Genomic DNA, 24737 nt, shown 5'->3' on the forward strand with positions numbered 1-24737 from the left:
GAAATTAACAATAATTAAAGGTAATATGTACATATTAAAAGTACAAAAATATAGAGTTGCCTGTTAATTGAAGTTCTATTGAAATAAATCGTATTAAAATTTTACCGGTTTTTGCCTTCTACTTATGGCTATAATAAAATAAAAGAATACTACAATTCTTACTTTACTCTATGCTTATTGCTTCATTCATAGTCGGCTAGTCGGTAGGTGGTAGGGGTGCGGGCGCGGATGTGAATGCGACGCAAAGATTCGTGAAGTCTTTGTAATATATATGTATACAATACACGATAGAGTATTACCGTTATATTACTTATTTAGTGTGAAGTAGTATTTTGAGTGTAGTGGTGTGTCACTGCAATGCGGCTTTGTTTTGATAACTTTGGTTTGCCGGACAAAATAAATTTTACATATTCTATTTAAAAGCAATTATTAGAGTATATAGTTATACAAATATAAAATAATAATAATAAGAAGTGTAGTCAAAACGAAAAGTGATTTAAAGAGTGTATTTTGTTAATTTAAAAAAATCGCATTACCTACTTAAAACAAGTGGTTCTAGTTTATCAATGTCCATAATATTAAACTTAATACGAACTATACAATATTTGTCTGTGATATTATTATATTAAGTTCATCTTTTAAATTGCATTTCATATAAATATTAAATATGACTGTAACTTACACCGGTGAAGTTGCTACTTGTCGTGGATTTGGAACCTTTTTAAAAGTTTTGTACAGGTAAGCTGCCTTAATAATTTACAAATTAAACAACACTAAAACGTGTGATTTTTGATAATAATTTGTACGCCGGAAATTGTGCTTTATTTATTTGGAATTTAATATTATAAAATTAGGGAAAAGCTACTTTTTCAATTATTTATTGACAAAAGAACGAATGAAACAAAAGCAAGATCATGATTTTAAGACTAACAGTTATTTCAAATGTACATAATATGATAAATAAATAAAATACGGTTAAAATACAATCTTTCGTAAAACTACTTATATATATATACAGAAATCCCTAGGCAAGTTTTACCTGTTTTTAATATATATTTTACGATTTGTTTTGTTTTTAAAACTGTAACAATTTTTTTTTAATACAATTTTATTAACCTTTAATTTCGACAAAGAATTATACACCTAAAATATATTATTAAATCCCATGAAATTTCCGTTTTACATTGATAATTTCAAACAATAATTATTCGAAGTATGAGCCATTGATGGCATAGCTTCCTCGACTTAAAGGGGTAACACTTATTACTCTACAAAAAGTTATTCAAGTTGAGAAAAAAAAATGGGATCACGGTCTTGAAGCGTGTGATAAAGTTTTCAGTAGAAGTTCAAACTCAATGAGCCGTCTCAAAATTAGAGGAATTTTGTGTGAATAAAGGTGGCGTAGAGAGCAGGGAATTTGTTTAGAATACACAACTTTCGGTTAATTCGTTCATTAATAGTACAATTCTATGTTCCAATCTGACTCAAAATATATTTAAGTCACCACTACCAGCTTATTTTCATTCACCTTAAGTTTGCACGCTGATCTTTACATTTCAATGATTTAACCTAAGACAATCTTCAGCGTGATGTTGGTGTTGTATTTCCAAAGTTCATGCGATCTCACTTTCTTTATATCCACAATTTGACGTATATGAATATGTATCATAAGAGTATATATCATGCCCAACTGGCAAAGTGCTAGATGCGGATTTCTTACACTTGCGGTAAATACCCTTTGCACTATATATATTTATATACATATGTATGATACATATCAACGAAATTTGGAAAAGAATATCTCAGGAATATTTATGGTCGCAGAGATAGCGAAGCCAAAGAAAACACAAAAAATTAACAAAAGTAAAATATCGAATTTCCAAGTTTGGTAGATTAGTATGAGTTTGATTGCTTTGGGAGAGCGATAGTTTTATAGGTCATAACAATATACGTAACAGTAAGAAATTATAACTAAATATTAAACTTGTCGTATATCGTAATCGACCAATTGTCGTATAAACCAAGTCTCATGATTCACAAATGTAATACAAAAATCCTTTTAAGAAACAAACTTTTATCTAATCTTTACTATTTAATATCAACTGAGGTGAAGTTAAATAAAACGTCCGAATATAATATTTTGTTAAATTGCTACGACAATATTACTGACTACTATTACATATTAAAAAAAATGGTTTTAACCGTTTACGAGTTACTTAGTCTGGAGGCAATCCCTGTGTGTAGAATTAGGTCATGCATACCATGAAAAAGCATTGCCATGGAAACTCATCCAACATGTAAAATTTCAACTCCGTAGGATAAAAGGATGTGCTAATTGGATATTCTCGCTAAACTAACAAGTTATTACCTCTACTGCTGATGGATCGGAATTGCCAGTCAAAGGAGAAATTCTGCTAGATTTCTTGCCACTCCACGCAGTCGTGATTTGTGCAGTAGCTATTTTAATTTTTATTGGTATATTAAGGATTTAATATAAATAATTCTTATGTAAATAAAGTACTTAAAGCCAAAAAAACTAAAAAGAACAATTTTCTTTAATACTGGCCGTGTACTGGATACAATATCAACATTATTGAGAAAACAACCAAATTTTAAACAATGAGTAATGGCGAACGCTATACAAATTTTCGTCCCCGATTTTACCCACTTGGGTAACGAATTTTTAAAAACGCTGTCCGATGATTGTATTATTAATTTTCAAACATAACTAATTTCCATACAAACTTTCATTTCAAGTTTCATCCTTTTAAATGATGAATGTTCTAAAAAGCTTTAACTGCCTTTAATTCATTAACATAAACCTAAATACAGATTTCACATGCACATTTACGGTCCACATAGGGATTTCTGTTCAAAATGTTATCTTGTTAAACCTAGCTATTTAGGCTGTGCGTGCTTTGGTATTTTGTCATTTTTTTTAAATAAAATTTTATTAAGTGGCTAATACTCATTTATCATCTTACTGATATATTAAAGAGACATATATTACGAAGTATCAAAATAACAGTCAAGTTGTAAAAGACCAGAAATACACTCATAAGAAAGTTCATAATAATTTCAATAACTGTTACTTTTGTAGAAGCATTCACAAAATATTTTGCATCAAAATTGAAAGCAGTGTGCATAATTTTTAAAGCATTCCTAGGTTTATCCATTAACAATTATTATTTTCAAATGGAATAGAATATAAAAATATCGCTTGCATTGCATAACAGTGTACTAATAAGTGACACATACGAGTAGTGAGTATAGTTTGTCAGCGAACATCGTAAGTTTTTGACGTGTCTACAAAGCTAGAAATGTTTTCCTTGATGGTTGCCAGGCAAGGGATTAATTATTCAGTGCACCTTCAATTGCCGTACAATTGCTTCGGGTTCAATGCACTCGTAATATTTTCAATATACTCGTATTTGTGTTGTTTTTTTAAACATTAACAATGCTTGTTGCTTCTGAATATTCTTGCTGTTTGTCTCTTTCAATATTTGTACATGAAGACAAGAAATAAATAAATATTCATCAAATAAGTTAGGAAGTAAAATTCGATAAATTAAAAAAGAAAAATGCTAAGAAAATTAACAAAAATAATGTACGATATCGATCGATAATTCGATACGTGCTTTTTATAGAGATAGCAGCTGAATATGGCTAAATAGTTGTGCTTTTAACATAAGACCATAACTACTGTACAGAATATTAAGTCATGTGTCCAAGATAAACAGGTCAAATTAAAAACTTGTAGTTTACGTAATGACATTAATGTAGCCCTTGACAATATCTTAATATTTAGCACAAATTGTAATATTCTTTAACCATTAAACTTTTATTATATTTGACGGGTGTTAATATTTGCATCACTGCAGAACAATATCGTCCACGTTACTTAAAATAAATTAGAGAGATATTTTTATGTTTTATACAAAAAAAGGTAATGGCCATTTACGTTCAATTGTTTTGTTAATGGAAATGTAGGTTCATAAAAATGATTCAAAAGTCATAATCGTGTTAAATTAAATTAGTTTTTAATATTCTTACATTGTTTTCTTAGTAGTTAAAGTATGTAAGTTTTAATACTCAAAGGTTTCGCCTTTGAATATTAATATTAAATACTAAAAGTTTGAAATGTATTATTGTTTGATGCTCTTCTGATTATGAGTGTTATCTATTTAGTCTATAAATATGAAACATTTAATCAACGTTATTTTATCATTTTATCCAACGCTATATATAACATAATTCCAACATTTTAGTGGTTTTAGTAGACATTGTATTATTAAATATATATCAAAGAAAATAATGATTAACAGGAAAGTTATGAACATAGTTCGATTCATAGTTTCATTATCTGAAATTCTATATACTCGTATTATAGACAAACAAAATTAATCCTGGAGCTCTAGTAAATAGGTTTCCGAAAATTCCAAAAATGTAAATAAGTTTGTTGTTATTAATTATTAATTTTATAGTGACAGCTGAAGTAATATCAATTATTTAAACAGCATAGTCAAAGTTAAACGAGTTACATTTTGTTTTACTAAATAAATATTGTGTAATATATAGATGTATTAATGATTTATAAAGGGCTGTTTTCTGTCTAACCATTAAAACTAACGAAAGCAAAACGACCGGTAGCCGAGACTCATGATCGATATTCCAGCCATAAAGCGTGAGTAAGGGGAGATTCTTTTGTTAAAATTTACTGACTGCTTTAACATAATTTTTTTAAGAACTATATCTAAGATATTTTTATATTTACAGACATTATTTTTATTAATCGTTCCATTGTTATATAATAACACAGTTGTTAAACTATATGGCCTATTTACCTCTTTAGTAGACATTGTTATGTTCAATAAACATACATTTAAATAAAGATTCTAGAAAATGTTTGAACGTAGCTTGTTCGTAGTATCTAATTTTTTTGTACTTATTTCTTAATTAATAAAAAGTACTTTTTATTGCAAAGTTAAAAAAATATATATACGTTAATAGTTTTATTATGTGACCTCTATCTTTCGTATTTGAAGGTTTTGTTGTATGCTATTCAATTTGAGCTCAAATTAAATGAGTCACGCAACAAAACTTCTCGTATGTTAGTTACCCAGTACCTACTCATTATAATCAAGCGAATTATTATATCATTTGACAAAAAACATCCGTCAAGATAAGTCTTAATATGTTTCCTTTGTTATCTTATCACATTTTAGAGTTTAAATGTTAACATAGTGTTTCATTGCTTTTTAACAAAATAAGAAAAAAATGATTACAATCCAACAGCTTAAATTAATAGATATGGTACGGGAATCAGTATTATAGTATTCTCATGAAGTTCGTGACCTGTCTGCGAAGTGCTGTTGGCGCCATTCATTGCAAATAAACAGAAACTTGGCGACGTCGAGACAGACAGACAACAGCTCACGGGATCGATATACAAAAGTTATTTTTTTCGATTTTTTTGTTATATTTATTTATTTGTTTATTAGGTTTGCTAGCGATTTTCACACAAGTCATTTACATACATACAATTATAATACATCCAACAAATTATGTAAAAAGCAACTACATGCTAATTACTATTACTTGATACAAAATTAAAAAACAAGTTAAGTTTATACATGCGCACATCTTTAAAATTTAAATATGAAGCTAATATCTAAACATTAAACCTTTTCTTTTCATTAATAAATACTTAAAATCAATAAAATAATAAATTTTCTATTCGAGAAAATCTTCGTGTTGGTCGAGTCTTCGTCGAGGTGATAAAGTTATTGAATTTAAAAGTGTAAAACATGCTTTATTATGGCTGGTAACATCGTTTAACTGATATTTTTCCTCCCAATACGTATAGTTTTGTGTTTTGTTACGTTTCGATACGTAACATCGATTCCACGAGAAGTAAATTATAATCGCTTTAATTACATATTTTCCCAACAAGATAGCAATAACTCTAAAAGACAGGAAAATGCGATTTTCATCACATAAATGAAATAACAATTCTTATCAATAAATTATGTTATAGTAAGTTGATAATAATGACTACTTATTTGTATATTTAGCGTCATAGTTAAATTATTCATAATGACGAAACAGAATATATTAGTTCACTCCTCACCGGTATCACGCATTTTTATAGAGCGCGATGATGTAATATCCTATCCGTGATTCCTATGCATTGTTTGAAGATTACCTATGCGATATTACTTACCAGAGAAATTGAGTTAAATATCTCTATATATTATAAAATGTCTGTACGCGATAAACTCAAAAACTACTGAACGGTTCATACGGTTTTACCAATGTAAGTCATGAAGAAGGTTTATGTGTATAAAGTATCAAGGTTTTGTTAAAATTGGCTGAAATATGACAATAAATAGCGAAGATGTCAGAAAAAATCTATGATAATGTCTACTGGGAGTTTTAATGACGTGTGCCGCGTGAAGAGTTATTTGTATTACGATGAAAACGATGTAGACCCTTATTCTGTTACAATACAGTACAGTAACATGCCTTTAAACTGAAACAAAATTTGATATTTACAGTACAGTAAGTACAGTAACAGCCTGTTAATGTCCCACTGCTAGGCTAAGGCCTCCTCTCCCTTTTGAGGATAAGGTTTGGAGCTTATTCCACCACGCTGCTCCAGTGCGGGTTTGTCGAATACACGATGTTTTCCTTCACCGTAAAGCACTAGATGAATTATAATCACAAATTAAGCACATTAAAATTCAGTGGTGCTGGCCCGGGTTCGAACCCACGATCATCGGTTAAGATTTACGCGTTCTAACCACTAGGCCATCTCGGCTACTTAAAGAGTTACATTTGCACAATTCAACTCGTTGAGACGATGTCATACGCCTACTCAAGTTATTATACTTTTATACAAAAACATGTGGGATTTCATTGATTACATATTATGAGAACATTATCATAGGCATGTGCTTGTTGTGTAAATTTGTTTAATTCGACTTACGGGTTATATTTATAATATTTTATGTTAAGTTGTTTTAATTAATTAATGTTATTTAAGACTATATACAAAGTCGGACTTATTTCAAAGAGAAGATATCTTTTCCTCTTAAATCTATCTGTGTATTTATTTTATTTTGAATTAAATGTATTACTATACCAACTTTTGAACCAATTTTTAGTACTAACGAGTAATGAGAAATTTAAGCTTCCATGCTATTTGAGAAAGAAGTGGTGTTTATCTAATTGTTAGTAGGAAAAAAAATGTATTACGAGACCGCTGATGTGCACGAAGCGCAATTAATTTTTATAATAGAACATTGTCTGAGTCGGGACAACTGTTGTAATAAATCCAGATAAGATTGCCAGGAAGAGCCAAGGTTAGAAGAATTACGTCCCGCAAAGACATCTAATAATATACGAATCTGACTAAACGCATAAGTGGTAGAGAAAATGTTTACTCCATAAATATTAGCTACGGAAAATAAAATCTAAATATTTGGTTGAAAATTTATTTTTTGTAAATTCCGATTGGTGTGTCGAATTGGCGTGATGTAAATTAATGTCATGTGTGAGTCAGTGTGGGTTTTGTTTGATGACGTCACGTTCGCTCACATAACGGAGAAGTAATGTAATAAAACAACTAAATTGCTCTTGAAAGTGCAACTATAAAAGCGTTATTATTATTATTAATAACGCTTTTATAATTTGTTGGTTACTAGTATTTAGAAAATTGATGGTTACTACACTATTACTACAACCATTGATGGTTTAAAAAACAAACTTATGAAAGATCTAAAACAGTTTTGTATGATAAAATAAATAAATTAGGCACGAATATATTTACGAAGTATATAGTACTACATTCAGATCTATGAAAACATTGTAAATAATTAAATACTTAGATATCTGTTTTATTTTCAGATGGCGAGGCAGTATTTACAAATTAGTATGGTTGGATTTATTAGTATTTTTACTATCATACTATACACTTAATTTAATTTATCGATTGCTGCTAGATGAAACATCTAAAAGGTAGTTTATTTTTGTCAGGATAACTATAGGCTTGGCTTATAGATAGGCATATAAAAAATAACCAAATTCAAAATTTAATTTTACAGGGCGTTTGAGGGTGTTGTAAATTATTGCAGTTTTCATGGTAATGTCATTCCATTGTCATTCGTGCTTGGTTTCTATGTAACTGTTGTCATGAATCGATGGTGGAACCAGTACACTACTATACCATGGCCGGACTCGATCGCTGTCTTTGTATCCGCAAGTATTCATGGACAGGTAAGAAATTAACGTAGTCTTTGTTATTTAAAATTTACTGTTTTATAGGAAAGAACTTCAAATAATTTCTTTATGTACACGTAATATATATGAAGATAAAATTGGAGTGAACTTTCGACAAATTTTTCAAATTATTATATTTCAATATAGTAACTTAAGAGCTCTGTTTCTTATTGGTCTTATATTCATCGCGATTATAATTGATGATATGTTATATTCATAACATAATGTTATTATGTATTTTTATTTCGCTTAGATATAAAAAAGTATAAAAAATATACAAAAATATTTAACTGTTTTACTACAGAAGAAATTTTCATCGGTAGTCTAATTAAATGTGTATATATTTTTGTTGTATTTTAGGTTTATATCATATCATAGCTTTATGCACAATACTTGCACGATAAGATAATATGAAAAAGAAACCAAAACTTATCTAAAGATGAAGATTTGGTGATGTATGAAACCCAAAAATACCTATCACTGATATCCACTCAGGTGATAATTCTATATAACGTATTACGAGCAGCTTTGATAGAGTTTTATATGTAGATAATAATTATGTAGACTAAGTGACATAACGACCTTGAGTAAGGTCTATGAATAACAATTTGTCCTAGTATTTAGTGGTCACACGTAAAAAAAAACTACGTGTTACCTAGATTTACTGGTGGTAGGGCTTTGTGCAAGCTCGTCTGGGTAGGTACCACCCACTCATCAGATATTCTACCGCAAAACAGCAATACTTGATATTGTTGTGTTCCGGTTTGAAGGGTGAGTGAGCCAGTTTAATTACAGGCACAAGGGACATAAAATCTTAGTTCCCAAGGTTGGTGGCGCATTGGATATGTAAGCGATGGTTGACATTTCTTACAATGCCAATGTCTAAGAGCGTTGGTGACCACTTACCATCAGGTGGCCCATATGCTCGTCCGCCTTCCTTTTCTATAAAAAAAAAAAAAGATTACCTAGTTTTGCAATATTTATACATTAGTAGTTGTTATTTGTTGTAATAGAGTTTCCATGCCTTTCTAATAGTCTCTTGACGCGTTTTGTAGGTAGTTTATTACGAATTACTGAAAAGTCGTATTAAGTAACTGATTTTTTGAATATACATTATCCGACGAATATTTATAGGACATTTTTTATGTTAAGTTTTATTTTAATTCATTTATAGCTCTATGTTACCTAGGCAGTACATCGTATACTAGGCGTACAGTTCTATCTAATAGACTTACTTTAATCATTCCTGGCTTAGAGTTACAAAATTGCTTAGGACTAATAAATATTTGTGTTACACGAGTAGAGGTCTTATCACATTCAATTCATCTTAACCTACAATTTTATCACACAAATATTAACTCATATATACAGCCTATTGGAAACATGGAAGTTCACAAATAGGAAGTCACGAAAAGCGACTGTTCGAAACAGTTTAAGTATATTTCTTGTAACAGTTGCCTACTAATTATCTTAATCGAATATTTCTATTAACTCATTTCATTCGTATTTTAGGATATTGAAGCCAAAACATAAGTTTTAAATGAACTAATTTGTACATTTTCAAAAACCAACTTTTATTATTATTTAAGTGTGAATAAAAAATATATCAAAGAAATTAGTTTTTTTATCTCTGATAAGTTAACTTAATGCCCGTTTAGACATGTATTGTTTACCTTAAACAACAAAGCTGCAAGGTTACCTGCTTCACCTTCCATATATCAGATTGACATGACTTCACACCTAGAAGTGTGGTAACTGTACGACGAAAACTGATGACGCTATGATAAGGACACGCAACACCTCAGCTGACTAACGTCTATTTCATATGTATATATTTATATATATTTGTTCTTTTTTGTTTTGTTCTGATTTTTAAATTACATTTTAAATACTTGACATTTATATATTTGAATTAATTGTTAAATAACTTGTTATTGTTAGGTTCACTCCATGTTTGAATGTGTGGAAAATTTGTTGGCTTATGTGAGACTTTTTTTGTTAACAAATATTTTGTTTTCCCAAAATAAATAAATATTATGAACAGATATTTTATATTGTAGAACTTACTTCGTATTTCACTCGTAAAACTTTGAAAATCGACTTACATGTTAATACGTTAATATGTACATATGTATATTGTACGCGACTTTGATGCGTTTATCCGATAAATGTTTTAATTGAATGTCGTATGTTACTTTCTGATATTTCACGATCGATTTCTACTGTGAGTTTCGGGTTTCTTAATAGCTCTTTGGCATAAATCATTTCATAGTAAATAAAACCCTTTTACAAATAGTACGTTTTCTCTGTGAATAGTGTAATCCACAAATGGTTTGAAATTATTCAATAAGAAAAAAAATCTCAACTTGTGCTTATCACGCAAATATTCTGTGCCTTGGAGTCCTGCTATCCTATTTGTCGTTATCTTAAAATAACATAAATCACTTGTATGTACTCATAATTCGCTTGTCCTTACCCTATTTATTCGGTTCGGCGCTCTTCTTTTGAATTAGCCTTAAAAACATAGTCGGCTATTACGTCATCCAAAGGGTAAAATGGAGTGGCTCCTATTCTACTTTGCTGGAACTACAATCCTATATTATATATGTTCATATGATGTTAATAATACGCACATAACAATACACATAGTACAAATCTACACCTTGACTGGCGTTACGTTCTTGGAAATACGAACTTAAGGTTTTTAAACAGGTACGGTCCTACAGTCTTCGCGCGATAAAATGACCTAAATAATTGTTTTTTAAATTATAAAGAAAAAATCATTATCAAGTATTATTATTAAAAGAGATACATTGATTTCCTCCTTATTCTTTGAAATCTCGTAATAACATCGTTTTTGTCCAATTTTCAATGTGAATGACAAGAGGACAATTATTATGAATCATGTTGAATATATATTTCTGTATATTCAAAAGTTTTAAACATATATAGTTTCGTTATGTCTATTTGTCCATTTAATGTAAGTTTCATATGATATGCTCATGTGAACATTAATACCGAAAATTATTCAATATAAAGCATTATGGACCGTGTACAGACGCGAAAGCGCTGTGTAGTCTTGACAGCGCAAATTGCTTAAAGTTGTTGTTGTTATATATATTAATTAAAAAATCGCACTGAGCAAAGTAGAGAATAAGAGTATAAAATATCTTAGAATTATATTAGGCAAAAAATACGAACTATGAGAGATCTAATCCTTTTTAAGCCCTCATAATGCTATGCATTTCAAATTCCCATACTAACCTACGTTACCGTTGTGTTCGCTCACTCGAGCCCTCATAACTTAGCTAGGTTACAAGCAATACAAAATCGATTCCTACGCATTGCCTCGGGCTGCCCGTGGTATATGCGTAACGTAGATCTACATAAAGATTTAAAAATTGAATCAATAGCCAGACTATTTAAAGACAATAACAACAAGATATTTTGGTAAAGCGTCGCAACACGCTAACCCTCTCTAAGGCGAGCATGTATAGCCCCTTAGAGCTACCTAATTCGACCCGTAGGCGACCTAAGCACGTCCTACTCGATCCCGTCGATAGACTCACCGCTGCCAACATGCACTTGTTAGGGAACACAAATAACACACACCGACCCCGCCGGCGGGGTCGACGACCCTTATTCGTTACGTCTCGTCAACGCCTAGGCGTATGACGGTGTTTATAATGCACACGTCCATCCCTCCCGATTTCAACGGCGTCCTAAGCCGAGGTCCGGCCTCATAGGAGGCACCCTTAGGACGTCCGTCTCTCTTGAGCCCTTCGTGTGGCTCCTAACATCCGGCTGAGTTTAACTCGCCAATCCCGCCCGGTGACGCTGTAGAGGCCAGTAGGGCCAACAGCAATACACAGTCCGAAAAAAAAGCATTTCAAATAAATGTACTGCAGAATCAATAAGCAAAATATAATTTACAAGTATGTTCTTTGATAAAATAGAGAGTCTTGGGTGTCTGTCATATGGATTTTCTCCATTTATCTTTTTAAAGCATTGTAACATTAAAACGTTGCTATGTAGGAACTTACTAAGAGGTTCAAATATTATTCATTCTAAGGATACGAAAGATGGACAAATCATGCACCGCAATGCTCACCAAGATCTTATTATCTATTCTTTATTATTTTCGAGTATCTTTGTTATCAATGTTTACTAAATTATTTCATTAAAATTACTTCGACTATGGTCTATTATTATCAATGATTTTGAGAGATATAATGTAAGCGTTGGGTTAACATATGACAAAATATGACATCTTCAGTAGTTATTACCAACATTTTATTAAGTTTACTTAATAGGTATGGTTCATGCCCTGTAACCAATACAGCTGCAATTGTGCAAACAGTTGCTGGCAATAGAATCTACTATACTAAATTTAATCATAGATTTTACCTTGATAATTAATTTTTAAGTTAACGCGGACCCTGGCGTTACTAGGCCGGGTAAACGCTAGGCAGAAGAAGAAGAATAATAATTAATTTTTAAGTTATACCAATACAATATTCTTATTCCATTACATTAAAGTAAGGGAACGATATTCTATTTATGTGGTATTGTTTTAAGGTAACAGTCATTATTGTAATAGAAAACGAAATTAGTTTTCAATTCTCAAACAATTGTTTCCATCGATCTGTGTATTTCAATGTTACCATGTTAAGATAGTAGTTAAACACTCATTTAATTCATTATTTCCTGTCTTGCGTCGACTTCATCTGATAACATTTTTAAACGATTGGTAGATTAAATGTGGGCTCTTGTCAAATAATATTATCCTTATCGATTTATTTCTTCGTAATTACATTTAATATAATAAACAATTGTTCTTTATCATCGATATAATTAAATACTTCCGCATTGAGATACGTTTGTTGAAAACGTATATATTTTTAATTTACCATCAATAATTTAAAATCAAGTTTGGCGAGTACGTATATTATTATACTACTTTAACCACAAGGAAACATGTTTTAGTTCATTTAGTGTAATATTATATAGGATAGGATAAAATGTGTGCTCATTTTTAGATTAGGATTTTTATTGTTGAAATTTACCATGCTCATAGTACCTATCTCCAACTTCATCGTGAATTTAAAATGCATCGAAAAATCATTGTTATTGTGTATAACAAATTGCAATCTATTTTATATTTGTATGTGACCATATTATTTTTAATGAAATGACGTCTTTTGTTGTGATGTACATACATTACTGTATAATATGGATGATGTCAGGGGTATTATTACAGGACGAGCGAGGGCGACTTATGCGTCGTACGATCGTTCGCTATGTGTGCGTTTGCCTGACAATGGTGCTCACTATGATCTCTCCTCGAGTCAAGAAACGTTTTCCAACCCTTAACAATTTAGTGGAGGCTGGACTTCTACTCGAAAATGAAAAGACAATTTTAGATAATCTAAATGATAAGTTTCCAAAGCCTTCTAAACATTGGTATGTTTCAAAACAACTATTCAAACTATATTTAAAATTAATAATATTTTAAAAATAATGCTTTAATTTTAGGATGCCTATAGTATGGGCTACAAGTATTGTGACGAGAGCCCGCAAAGAGGGCAGAATAAGAGACGACTTTGCCGTCAAAACTATAATAGACGAATTAAATAAATTCAGAGGGCAAGCCGGACTCTTGCTTAGTTACGATACAATCAGCGTGCCTTTAGTTTATACACAGGTAATGTCTAATTAGATTTTCTTATAGTAATTAAGCTTAGTGTTATTACATTTCACTATTTGGGATAACAAATAAAAGTTGACATTAACAGCTATGTATTATCAAGCAAGTGTAGCCACACCTTTGCGTGTTCTGATATCATAAACCTTTTTAATGTATTCTTTAACGAAAATAGTGAGTGCTGTAGTTCGTTAATCGGAATAAATAGGCGTGATTTTTTTTCAGGTAGTTACGATTGCTGTGTATTCATATTTTATAACATCTGCGTTGGGTAGCCAGTGGGTTGATAATAAACTGCAATCGCATAGCTCGTCAGTCTATATAAGCAGTATAGACCTTTATTTTCCTATATTCACAACACTAGAATTCTTCTTCTACATGGGCTGGTTGAAAGTGGCGGAGTCTCTGATAAATCCATTTGGCGAGGACGACGACGATTTCGAAGTTAATTGGATCATAGACAGAGATTTACAGGTGAGAGATTACAGGCGGTCACGCATCGTTCATTCGGATGAAGTGAATTGATATATTTCACATTTGTTGCTGACACTTTTATGAAAGTTTCTGTCACACTAATTAATAGACAGATAAATGCTTATAAAAATATAATATCTACTTCATTATGCTAACTAGTTCGTATTATTTTTATGAGTTTCGTGTGGTTGACTCACATAGTTGCCATATATTAGAATAGTTATTTTAATTAGGTACCTTTTTAAATACAAAATATCCACTAAAGCATCATCCGAATCACATTACGATGGCTTACAGTTTCAAGGCGACCATAGTAGTAAAGCATGTTAATAGGTTGTAAATTTTATGAGTTACTTAAAGATAATTATGTTAATGTAGTCGAAATACTTGTCATTATGCTGATAAACGAAAATAAATTTATAAGCCATGCAGTAAAATGTTATATTAGAGAATTTATCGAAGTATCAACAAATAAGTAAATACCATTATATCGTTTGTTATTGATAAGCCAAAGTAACCATTTACATTGCTTTAAAAATACAAATAAATGTTATTTATTAGTCTTTTATACAATATAAGATAGATAGATGCTTTAACTATATTTTCATAAAAACTCGCTTTTAACTTCGTTATTTTAATGAGTAGTTTTAAACAAAAAATAACTCATTCGACATTTTGTTTATTGTTTTTAAAAAATGGGTAAGCAGATTAGAGAAAAGTAGTTACCACCATCCATAAAAGTAGGCAGAGAAATATTGACCATTTCTTGTTTGGCTAATGCTCCACAAACCTTGGGAAATAAGAAGTTTAGTCCCTTGTGCCTGTTGTTATACTCTTTCACCATTTAAACCGGAACACAACAATACTAACTAAGTGTGGTTTGATGGTAGAATTTATAATAAGCGAGGGGTTTCTTCCTAGGCGGTCTTGCACTAAGCTCTACCACTAATTTTCTAGCAATAGGTCACATATAGGCTGGATTACATGTGGACTAGTGTAATATCGCCAAATGCAACTCGGATTTTATTTTAAGATTATAGATATGATATTTACTATTACATAAAGAATTAATCTCAATAACTGTTCATTACGGCCATGCAACTCCAGGACGTGTAACTGCTAGATTATACATTTGTTTTTTATTATACGACAATCAGGTATCCTACATGATCGTGGACGAAATGCACCACGAGCATCCTGAACTGATCAAGGATCAGTACTGGGATGAAGTGTTCCCGTCCGAGTTGCCTTACACGATAGCGACCGAGAACCAAAGGGAGGAGCATCCGGAACCGTCGACGGCGCGCGTCGCCGTCCCGCCGCGACAGCGCAGCATGGTCACCGTCGCGCCCTCCAGCGTGAAGATCGATGAAATGATGCCTTCCAACACCGTGAGTTACAAGTTCGCCCCGCCCGAGGTTAGATTCCCCCCTTTTATAAGCATGCTGCACGCTCAGATTCTAAGCCGGATACAGAATGCGAACGAATGAATTGGAATCGGTTACAAAGGTGAACATTCTCTATGGGTATTTGTGTTAGTCACGAATACTACGAATACGATTTTTGGAAGAAATTTTTATGACATCTAGAGTCTAGACTTGAATATTATGTATTGAATGCGTTCCCATTCTATCGTTCAATTTCTTTATACTTGGCATTATATGGAGCTTTGCAGTGTGTCGGTGTTAAGGGTTGCCAATATAACATGTTTTTCCCTTGAAGCTTAAATTTCAGTTACAAGGTGAATGGGTTATCTGCGGTTGCGGATTATATTTTTCATGGTTTTGAGGTAAATAATTATATACTGATATTGTATAGGAATAAAGAATTACGTTTCTTGCATATTCAACTATTGGTTATATTATAAATAGCAAAACAAATACATATCTCAAAAATAACATAAGCATGATAACAACGCTAATCCTGCGTATTAAAAACATTGTTTTGGAAAAGGTGGTTTTTAGTTTCGATATTAAATTTTGGCAGCCCTTTTTGATGTAAATAATGCAACATTAAAATAATAACTCGATTTAAACCAATGCTACATGATTTGAAAATAAAATTAAAGCATGCAATGACTTAAAAAAAATTCTAAATCTATGAAATAGCATAGAATTAAAAATTTGATCCGGCTACACGCGTATCTAATATTTACTCTTTCCGATTTACGCAGTTAAGTTGATTGAAATATCTGTATACCTCTGTTTCTGAATCTTTGGTTAAAGTCAGATTAACTAATTTGACATTCATCTTAACGGTCATTGGTCGGTAGCAGCCGATGACGCAATAAATGACCAATGAGTGTTCAGCAATAAGCCACATTAGGTAATCCGACGTTGGTCATAGTATTAGAAACGGTTAGTGCTATTATAAAATAAAATCAAATAATGGTATCTTTGACGATTTGTCGAAACACAAACTTTGCTTTTAGGTTTGTGGTACTTGACTGCGCAAATCAGTTCATACAAGTAAAGGTCAAATAATGTTTGGGAGTAAAGCCGGGAAGATAGAGATATGCGATTTCTATGTGTTACGTCATTTATTTGTCTTGTGTACAATTTCTTATTACTTCCAGTCCAAATGTGAAATCAATACTTTACCCCTAAAAGTTTTAATTCTATTGCTTTTTGTGTCTAACAAAACTTTTTTATTTGTATACTTAGCGAATAATACACGCATTAACTTTATATATGTCATTCTAATTTATTAATCAATTGTTTTTATGTTATGTTTTAATAAACTATATTGTATTTGTATTTTTGTGATCATGTAAATATAAATTTTATAACGAAGTTGAAAAGAATGACGTTGCTATGACGTGAATATAATATTTTATAAAATTCATAAGTGTTAAATATGTAGTTTTCGTGTCACCATCTTGTTATTATTAACTTATATTGTGATTTTCCTGTTCTATTCTTTGTATTTTTTTTTAACTATGGTTTCTTATTCATGAAGCTAATGAGTCATGACTCATATTAACAACTTGTTTAACATCGTCGCCTTGAAATGGATTCATCTGTTAGTGTAATTAATACGTATTTATTGTTCTATCCGCACAGCAATTACAAATGAACGATGACGCGCAGTCTGGCATACATTTTATCGTGTCTAGGGGAAGTAAGCGTGGAAAGAAAGAGGACAGAAATTCGATGGGTTCCACGAATTCCATGGTGTCGTTGCAACAGACTCCCATGACACGAGCTAATTCCGTCACTTCCATGTTAAAACGACTGTTTTCGAAGGACGACCAGAGGCAACAATCAGCCACTTCGGCCGTTACGCAAACAGATAGCAGCGGTGGGTGGTCATTATTATTCTATATAATCAGACTCACGAGAACCTAAAGCCGTGGATAATCTTGCTTTTAAATATTATTAGCTGATATCACGGTAACCAATTGTTTAATTTTTAAAAAAAAAAACTTTAGAAGAAAACCTTGTTGTTGGTGGTAAAGCAATAGGCTCAGAGATAAGTAAATTCTACTTTCGAAATTATGTTCTACATATAAAATATTAATATGGAATATATATAATTAATAAACAAAAATTAACACTTATTTTCAGTAGGTTAAGGATAATATTAGATTAAAGAAACAAGAAAAGATAGCGTGTTTTAATGTAGGTAAATAGAAGAGGAAAATTATCGAATGCGGTCAAGTGTAACTTCTGTAACAGAGTATTATAGTCAGCGATAAACACTTTGAAGCGTTTAGAATTAATGAGTATTGTTTATGTTAAAAGGATTAAAATAGCGAGTTCAGTGCAGTGTGGTGGAGCGAAAATAGTTATTAGTTTTTTTTTCTTTATTCTAAACTTCGGTACAGATGATAGATATTATAGATCACATAACGTTTAATTGAAAACATAAAACTCTATTATAGGATTTTCGTAATGTAATCGTAGTAATAAGCCTACTATTTCATTCAATTCAATGCTACGGGATTCATTCTTAAATTAATTTTGGTTTACAAATGAAAGCTTAAATTGTAGGTAACCGTTTCATGATATCGGCCAGTAACCCGACACTGAACAAGCCGGCGACAGCGGGAGGCGGTAGTATGAAAATCGCAAACGAGGTCATCGAGGAGGTCGACGAGCAAGCCACCATCACCAGTATGGGGAAACGACCGGATAACAGGTGATTTATATTTAAAATGTAACACTTAAGATACTAACACGGAAGAAAAGAGATAAAAACAGGAGATTGACACCCTTTTAACTAATACTATACTAATAAGTACGTACTATTAAAATTGCACTTATCTCGTAGTTGGCACTTATTTTATTCAATATTTATTTATTTATTTTACATTTTAATAGTAAACAATAACTAAAAAGAATTTAAAAGTTAAAAAATGCGATGACATAACTCTAGCTATGGTTACGACTCCTTAAAATATTCTGATAATTTATCACCGATTACCATTCAGAACTGATTACTTACTTCCGTTTATTGTTCGAGATTAAATGCATTGGATATTAAACCTTCACTATGTTAATATAAAGGTTACAATTCACGCGACACCAAAAAGTATTTATTTTAAATAAGCGACACATACATTTCAGTTGTGCTTGTACTAGCGATGCACGATATTTGTATTTACATATTTAGTTTTTTTTTATCGATCTGTTGCTCGAAATACTTTAAATATTAAAAAAAAAAATACCAGCGACCTAATAACAAGATACCTTCAGTGTAGAAGTAAAGACTGACGAATAACTTATTGTACCATTTAACGATGTTGAAATTTATATAAATATTTTCATGATGAGAAAATTGAAACTTATATAGTTTCAATAGCAGCGTCACCCTAAAGTATAAATATGCCATAAGATATATTATAATAGTAAAAAATAAGATAAAATCTCGATTCATAAAAGATAATAGCAATAATCGATCATATTATAGTCCACAATTATGTTTATATAGCATGACTATTCTTAAGCTTTTGTTTTTCTTTTTCATTTTTTTCTTGTATTTGTCTTTTTTTCCTTGTGGGTAAGCAATAAAGTTATTTAATAATAATAATCGAATAATACATTACATCTCTAGATTTGAACGACGCCCACTTCCCGCAACTACAATAACAATTATTGTAACTAAAAACTGTTTCTGAGCGACCGCTAGTAAGAGCAACCCACTTTTCTGGCGACTTAGTTTTCGAATATAGAAATATTATTTTTTGAAATGATTTTAATGTTGCATAAATAAATATGATTCATGTAAGTTACAACTCAGTATTTACTCGCTAGTAAATAATTGTAACGAATAAATAAGACCGATTCGATTAATTGTATTTTTGTAAAAATTATATGACCACTGAAAAGAGACACTTTATTTTGTAATATTTTCATCAACATTTTCATATGTTATATCGGGATAAACGCATTTATAGACATGTATGTATTTATGAATATATGGAGTAAGTTTTACTAGTTAGTTTTCTCTATGGTAGAGGTACATGTGTGCGAGTACATCTTGATGGTACCACAGACTGCTAATAACAGCCGCAATGGATACGTCTTTGATGCAATGGTTAGCGGCGCATTGATAGCTTAAGGAAAAGAAGAGTTCACTATGCTTTCCTTGCCAATGTATATAGGAAACATGACTAATTACCATCGCGTACCATTGGCTCGTCAGCTCAATATATAAATTGATTGTTGATAAATAATTACGAGTAATTAGAACATCGAACAAAGCTGCTGATCATATTTCGTTGAATTGTTATGTTAAATTTTAATGTCAAACCTTAGTTGATCTATATTATCAAATTTCATTATAAATCTCTTGTAAAAACTGAGAGTACATCTGTTCATTTGTTTACTGACGTATGTATGATCAACTGATAACGTCAGATAAGATGAGGTCGCGTGATCATGCACATGATAATATTGAAGACATTCTATTACGTTATTGTTTACTTTATTACAATACAAAGGATCTACTCAAAGATATACGATTAAATATGGCAAATCATTACATGTCAACTTACTGATTGACTTACTTAGTAAAATAAATATAAATATTAAAAGCAAGATAAAACATTACATCTTTAACATTTAATCGTGATATAATCCATTTTTATCACTAACTAATCATGTGTTACACTATGCTAATTAATTTATCTTGTTGAGTTATGTGAACCTTCAAAATATATTAAACATAATTAGCGTTATTAAAGCGCTTAGCTAGATTTAATCGACGATAGAAAAATCAAGAGTTCATTCACTTGACGTTTGTTAAGTAATAGGAAAAACAATCAAATATTTTTCGAGATATAAATACGAAGCATTCAACTTAAATATATATGTATCTATTATTTATTTATTATTATTTTCAGACCAACTGTAATGAGTTTGTTCGCGCAAGGTCCGCCGACGCCAAGCGATCCAGTTAACGTTCCTACAAGAAATTCCAACCATAGTAATCCTAGTAAGTTTTTTTTTTTAAATTATTTTAATCAATGTTAAATAATTATTATATAACCACGTATTAGATGGATTACATTGTCATTATATTTAAAAGAGGCGGGCGAAATTTTTAAAAAGAACAGTACTATTTTGATAAGTGTATTCTTGAATGTGTACTATATATGCGGCATTGACCATACAACATTGTATATATGTATACATATGACTTTTTGATAATTCACAACCTTTTTTTTGAGTTTGCAGTTTGCTTTACAGAATAGCCATAATTTCAGATAAAGTTCACTCACTTTTGATGTTACTGAACATGAAATTGGACTGAAAATAAGAACAAAACTAATATTATCTTGTAAAATAAGAAAATTAATAAGAAAAATAAAAGCATTTTCCAACGAAATATAAAATTCAAATAAAATTATAGTCGAGTTTTCGAAACTAGAATAAATTCGAAGAAGTCGATTTAAAAGTTAGTTCATTAGTAAAATATAATGAAAACGTATATTTATTATTATTAAACTTTCATATTTTGTCATAGTGAAACAACGTCACGCTGTAAAATAATATAATTTAGGTATGTAGTTAAGAATATATCCAGTGTTATTAGAAAGCTGTAGACTACAAAAAACTCAATTCATTCATTTCACATATAAAATAATTACTAAGTTAAAGTGTAATGACATCAATGCGAGGGTAACGACCTATGTATTTGTAGCTGAGGTATTTTTAACGCTCACTTATTGAAGGTAATCATTTTAAGTTAGTTTATTCTGTGTGCGCATTTTATTGTTTTTGTAGAGATTCTAATTAGCTTTCAGATTTCGTCACTTAATGTGTTTAATTGAAATATGCCAACAAAGTTATTGTATAAAATATTATACAAGGGTTGTAACTGCAATATACATATAATTTATGAGACCTATGTTTAACACGGGATTTAAGCTATTTTTTCGTCTGTTAGTATCCATTCACCTCATATAGCGAACAGTCCAACAAACACAATATATTTTTTATCGATATAAATGCTAATTACGTTTTTTTTAGTCAATATTTTTCATAGCTAGGACCTTACCTACCTACATTACCTACTCTTACAGTATATATATAAGCTTTATCAACAGCATTGAGCGGTCTCGCTTCTTTTCTTCGGTCTTCTTACGTGTACTATTACTAAGTAGCGCGAATTAAAAATATAGCCCTTTTTTCTTGTGATAAATGTGAATATTAAATGTACAAATAAGCAGTTTAGCATTGACGGCATTTTATTAAGATTTTTATGGGCTGTAATATTTTCATGTACAATCGAATCATATGTAATAGCGAAAGAAGTGATGCTATTGGTGCAGATGATGTTGTAACAAACCGTACCCGCAGAGGAGAGCCGGCTGTCGACGTCGGCGCCGGCGCAGTGGGCGCGCGCGGGCGACGCGGCCGACCTGAGCCCCGCCGCCAAGTCGCTGGGCACGCAGCCCTCCTTCCCCAACATGCAGCGCGCGCGCCTCGACAGCGACGTGGGGCCCTCGCTCAGCGCCGCCGGCAGCCAGACCCTGTGTGAGTGTAGCCCGCGGTGTGCAGCTCCGTAACCTATTCTACATTAGTTACTTGGGCTAATAATGAGCTCGTCCGGGAGGTCTTTGGTAAATGAAAAATTTAAAATTTTCGGTTCAATGATAGTCTCTCCCAGGAAGTAATGAACGTCTTAAAACGTTTAATTTAAAATTGATAGGGAGACTGTCAAATGGGCTATCTGATGGTTCGTAAACACAACCATGAATAGAAATTGTTAAATATTAACAACCCCTGCGCCACCAACCAAGGTTGGTGGCGCTGGTGGGATCTAAGAAGTTATGTAGGCCCTGGGCCTGTAGTTGCACTGGTTCACTCACCCTTCAAACCGAAATCCAACAATACTAAGTATTGCTGCTTGGCGGTAGAGTATCTGATGAGCAATGATGATGATGCTTTCGGCAGGCCCGTCTGGGTATCCCCAGACGGGCCTGCCGAAAGCCACCACCACCAAATTTGAGTTGACTATAACTAAGGATTATTTTCTCATATTGAAATAATTATAATAATGATGGCATTTATAATCAGATAATGACAATAATTAAATAAAATATTCGATGTGATATTTTGTAGTGGATGAAGTGGACGGCGGAGATGATCCTGATATCGACGACTTCGATCGCCTACGAAGTATTCGTGAGCAACATCGACGGGAGAAGTATTTACAAAAAATCATGGCTCGCTCCGTGAGCGCACAACAGGTAAATAATAAATACAATACAATTTAAAGTATTCTATTTAGAATAGAATAGAATATGCTTTATTGTACACCAAAAGAGTTACAGAACCATATTAAACACACACAAAAAAAACGAAAACTATTTTGTACAAAAGGCGGTCTTATTGCTAAAAGAGCGATCTCTTCCAGACAACCTTTGGGTGAAGGTAAATAAATAAAGCTATTCTATTTAATCATCCTTTATTATAAAAAATGTATGTCAACATTAATATGTATACCACCGCGTGTCGAGATGATGCATGGTCGGACGTCAATAGAATTAATTGCCCTTATATATCCATATAATACATTTGTTTTATATGTTGGTCACCAATAACCAATTTGGTTAAAAAATTAAAATTTAACCAATAGTTGCCAAAATTCATTCATTTGTAGTAGTGTGAACATAAAAATTTTGATCTCTAAAACATATTACATTTATCCACCTGTGAGATTCTTATAAAATACTAATAGTAATGGTACAAAGTCTCCGTCACTTTTTAAGAATCTTCTCGTTCTTTAATTATCTAATAAGGGTAAAAAATTCACACATCCACAGTACCACCTAAGGGAAAACGAGTTAATTTTGTAAGTAATATTTTGACAAAAATAATAAAACAAAAACTGCTATAAATACCATTTTAAATTAAAGTACCTACTGCTCATCTCGACTTGGTACTATTAAAATAAGTGCTTTTTGTGCAAAAAATATGTATATAAATGTAGCCCGATCGCGGCGCCAACTACCGGGTCCAACCAAAATCTTCAACCAAATTCACGCACTAAAAATCATCAAAATGACATACACATCTACAGACGACTTATATATATAATAAAGATTACTTTTTGGTTTCAGCCTACTGGAAGCGTAGAATTATTAGACAACGAATTATTGTTAGAAGAACTAATAAAACAATCCAAACAAGCAAAGAGTGAAGAAGATTCCAAACAAGAGACAACTTGACACAGCTTTATTTTCTTTTAGGGTTGAATTGAACATTTCTTTATAGTCAGTATTAAATATTGTGATACTTATTTATTATAAGTACAGCTTGACGAATCATGTAACATTAAATGTTATGTACTGTATATAGACATAACTTTGGGTAAATTAAATTGTTACATATATCTTTATTTTATCTCTTCATTAAACCTTTTTTATTTACCTTCAATATATATAATAGATATTTATTGTGTTTAATTTTGATATTAAATTTTTAACAAACATCTGGATGTGTACATTCAGCTGTTTTTGACAAAATAAATGCTTTATAATATAAGGTAAAAAATATATATATATTGAAAGTACCAAGAAAGTAGTCTCTAGTCATAGGCAATACTTTAAGTATTGCCCATGACTAGAGTCTACTTTCTCTCATCTTTCTGGCAGTATATGAATTCCATTTCGGAAAAATGATAGTTCTTTTGATGCTATCCAAGAATCGACCCATTTTCTGGTATCTTCATAAGAATAAAGGGCTGCTATGCCAGACCATGTGCCATCGAACGAAATGACAGTCGGAAGGAGCTATGTCCGGTGAATACGGCGAGTGGGGTAGAACTC

General features: G+C 31.5%; 1 protein-coding gene across 2 annotated transcripts; it reads left to right on the plus strand.

The window, feature by feature from the left end:
• Nucleotides 1-197: 197 nt before the first annotated feature.
• On the plus strand, nt 198-24307 carry LOC126781804 (bestrophin-4). 2 transcript variants are annotated; one of them, XM_050506847.1, is made up of 13 exons: nt 198-738; nt 7909-8019; nt 8106-8277; nt 13541-13743; nt 13816-13984; nt 14210-14458; nt 15616-15876; nt 17521-17758; nt 18451-18598; nt 20805-20896; nt 22264-22440; nt 23029-23156; nt 24030-24307. In XM_050506847.1, the coding sequence occupies exons 1-13, from the start codon at nt 668-670 to the stop codon at nt 24135-24137; spliced, it is 2127 nt and encodes a 708-aa protein (XP_050362804.1). In that variant the 5' UTR covers nt 198-667; the 3' UTR covers nt 24138-24307. The 2 variants fall into 2 exon arrangements, with proteins under 2 accessions (XP_050362804.1, XP_050362805.1); XM_050506848.1 differs by having other exon boundaries at nt 15616-15849.
• Nucleotides 24308-24737: the final 430 nt, after the last annotated feature.

This window comes from Nymphalis io, chromosome 4 (assembly GCF_905147045.1).
Source record: "Nymphalis io chromosome 4, ilAglIoxx1.1, whole genome shotgun sequence".
Lineage (NCBI taxonomy): Eukaryota > Metazoa > Arthropoda > Insecta > Lepidoptera > Nymphalidae > Nymphalis > Nymphalis io.

What these genes read in the sequence shown, in the direction of transcription:
- LOC126781804 (XM_050506847.1), top strand. Translation starts at nt 668, where the DNA reads ATGACTGTAACTTACACCGGTGAAGTTGCTACTTGTCGTGGATTTGGA. An exon ending in ACAAGTTCGCCCCGCCCGAG is followed by an intron (nt 15,877 to 17,520) that starts GTTAGATTCCCC and finishes CTATCCGCACAG; the next exon opens with CAATTACAAATGAACGATGA. An exon ending in CGCCGGCAGCCAGACCCTGT is followed by an intron (nt 22,441 to 23,028) that starts GTGAGTGTAGCC and finishes GATATTTTGTAG; the next exon opens with TGGATGAAGTGGACGGCGGA.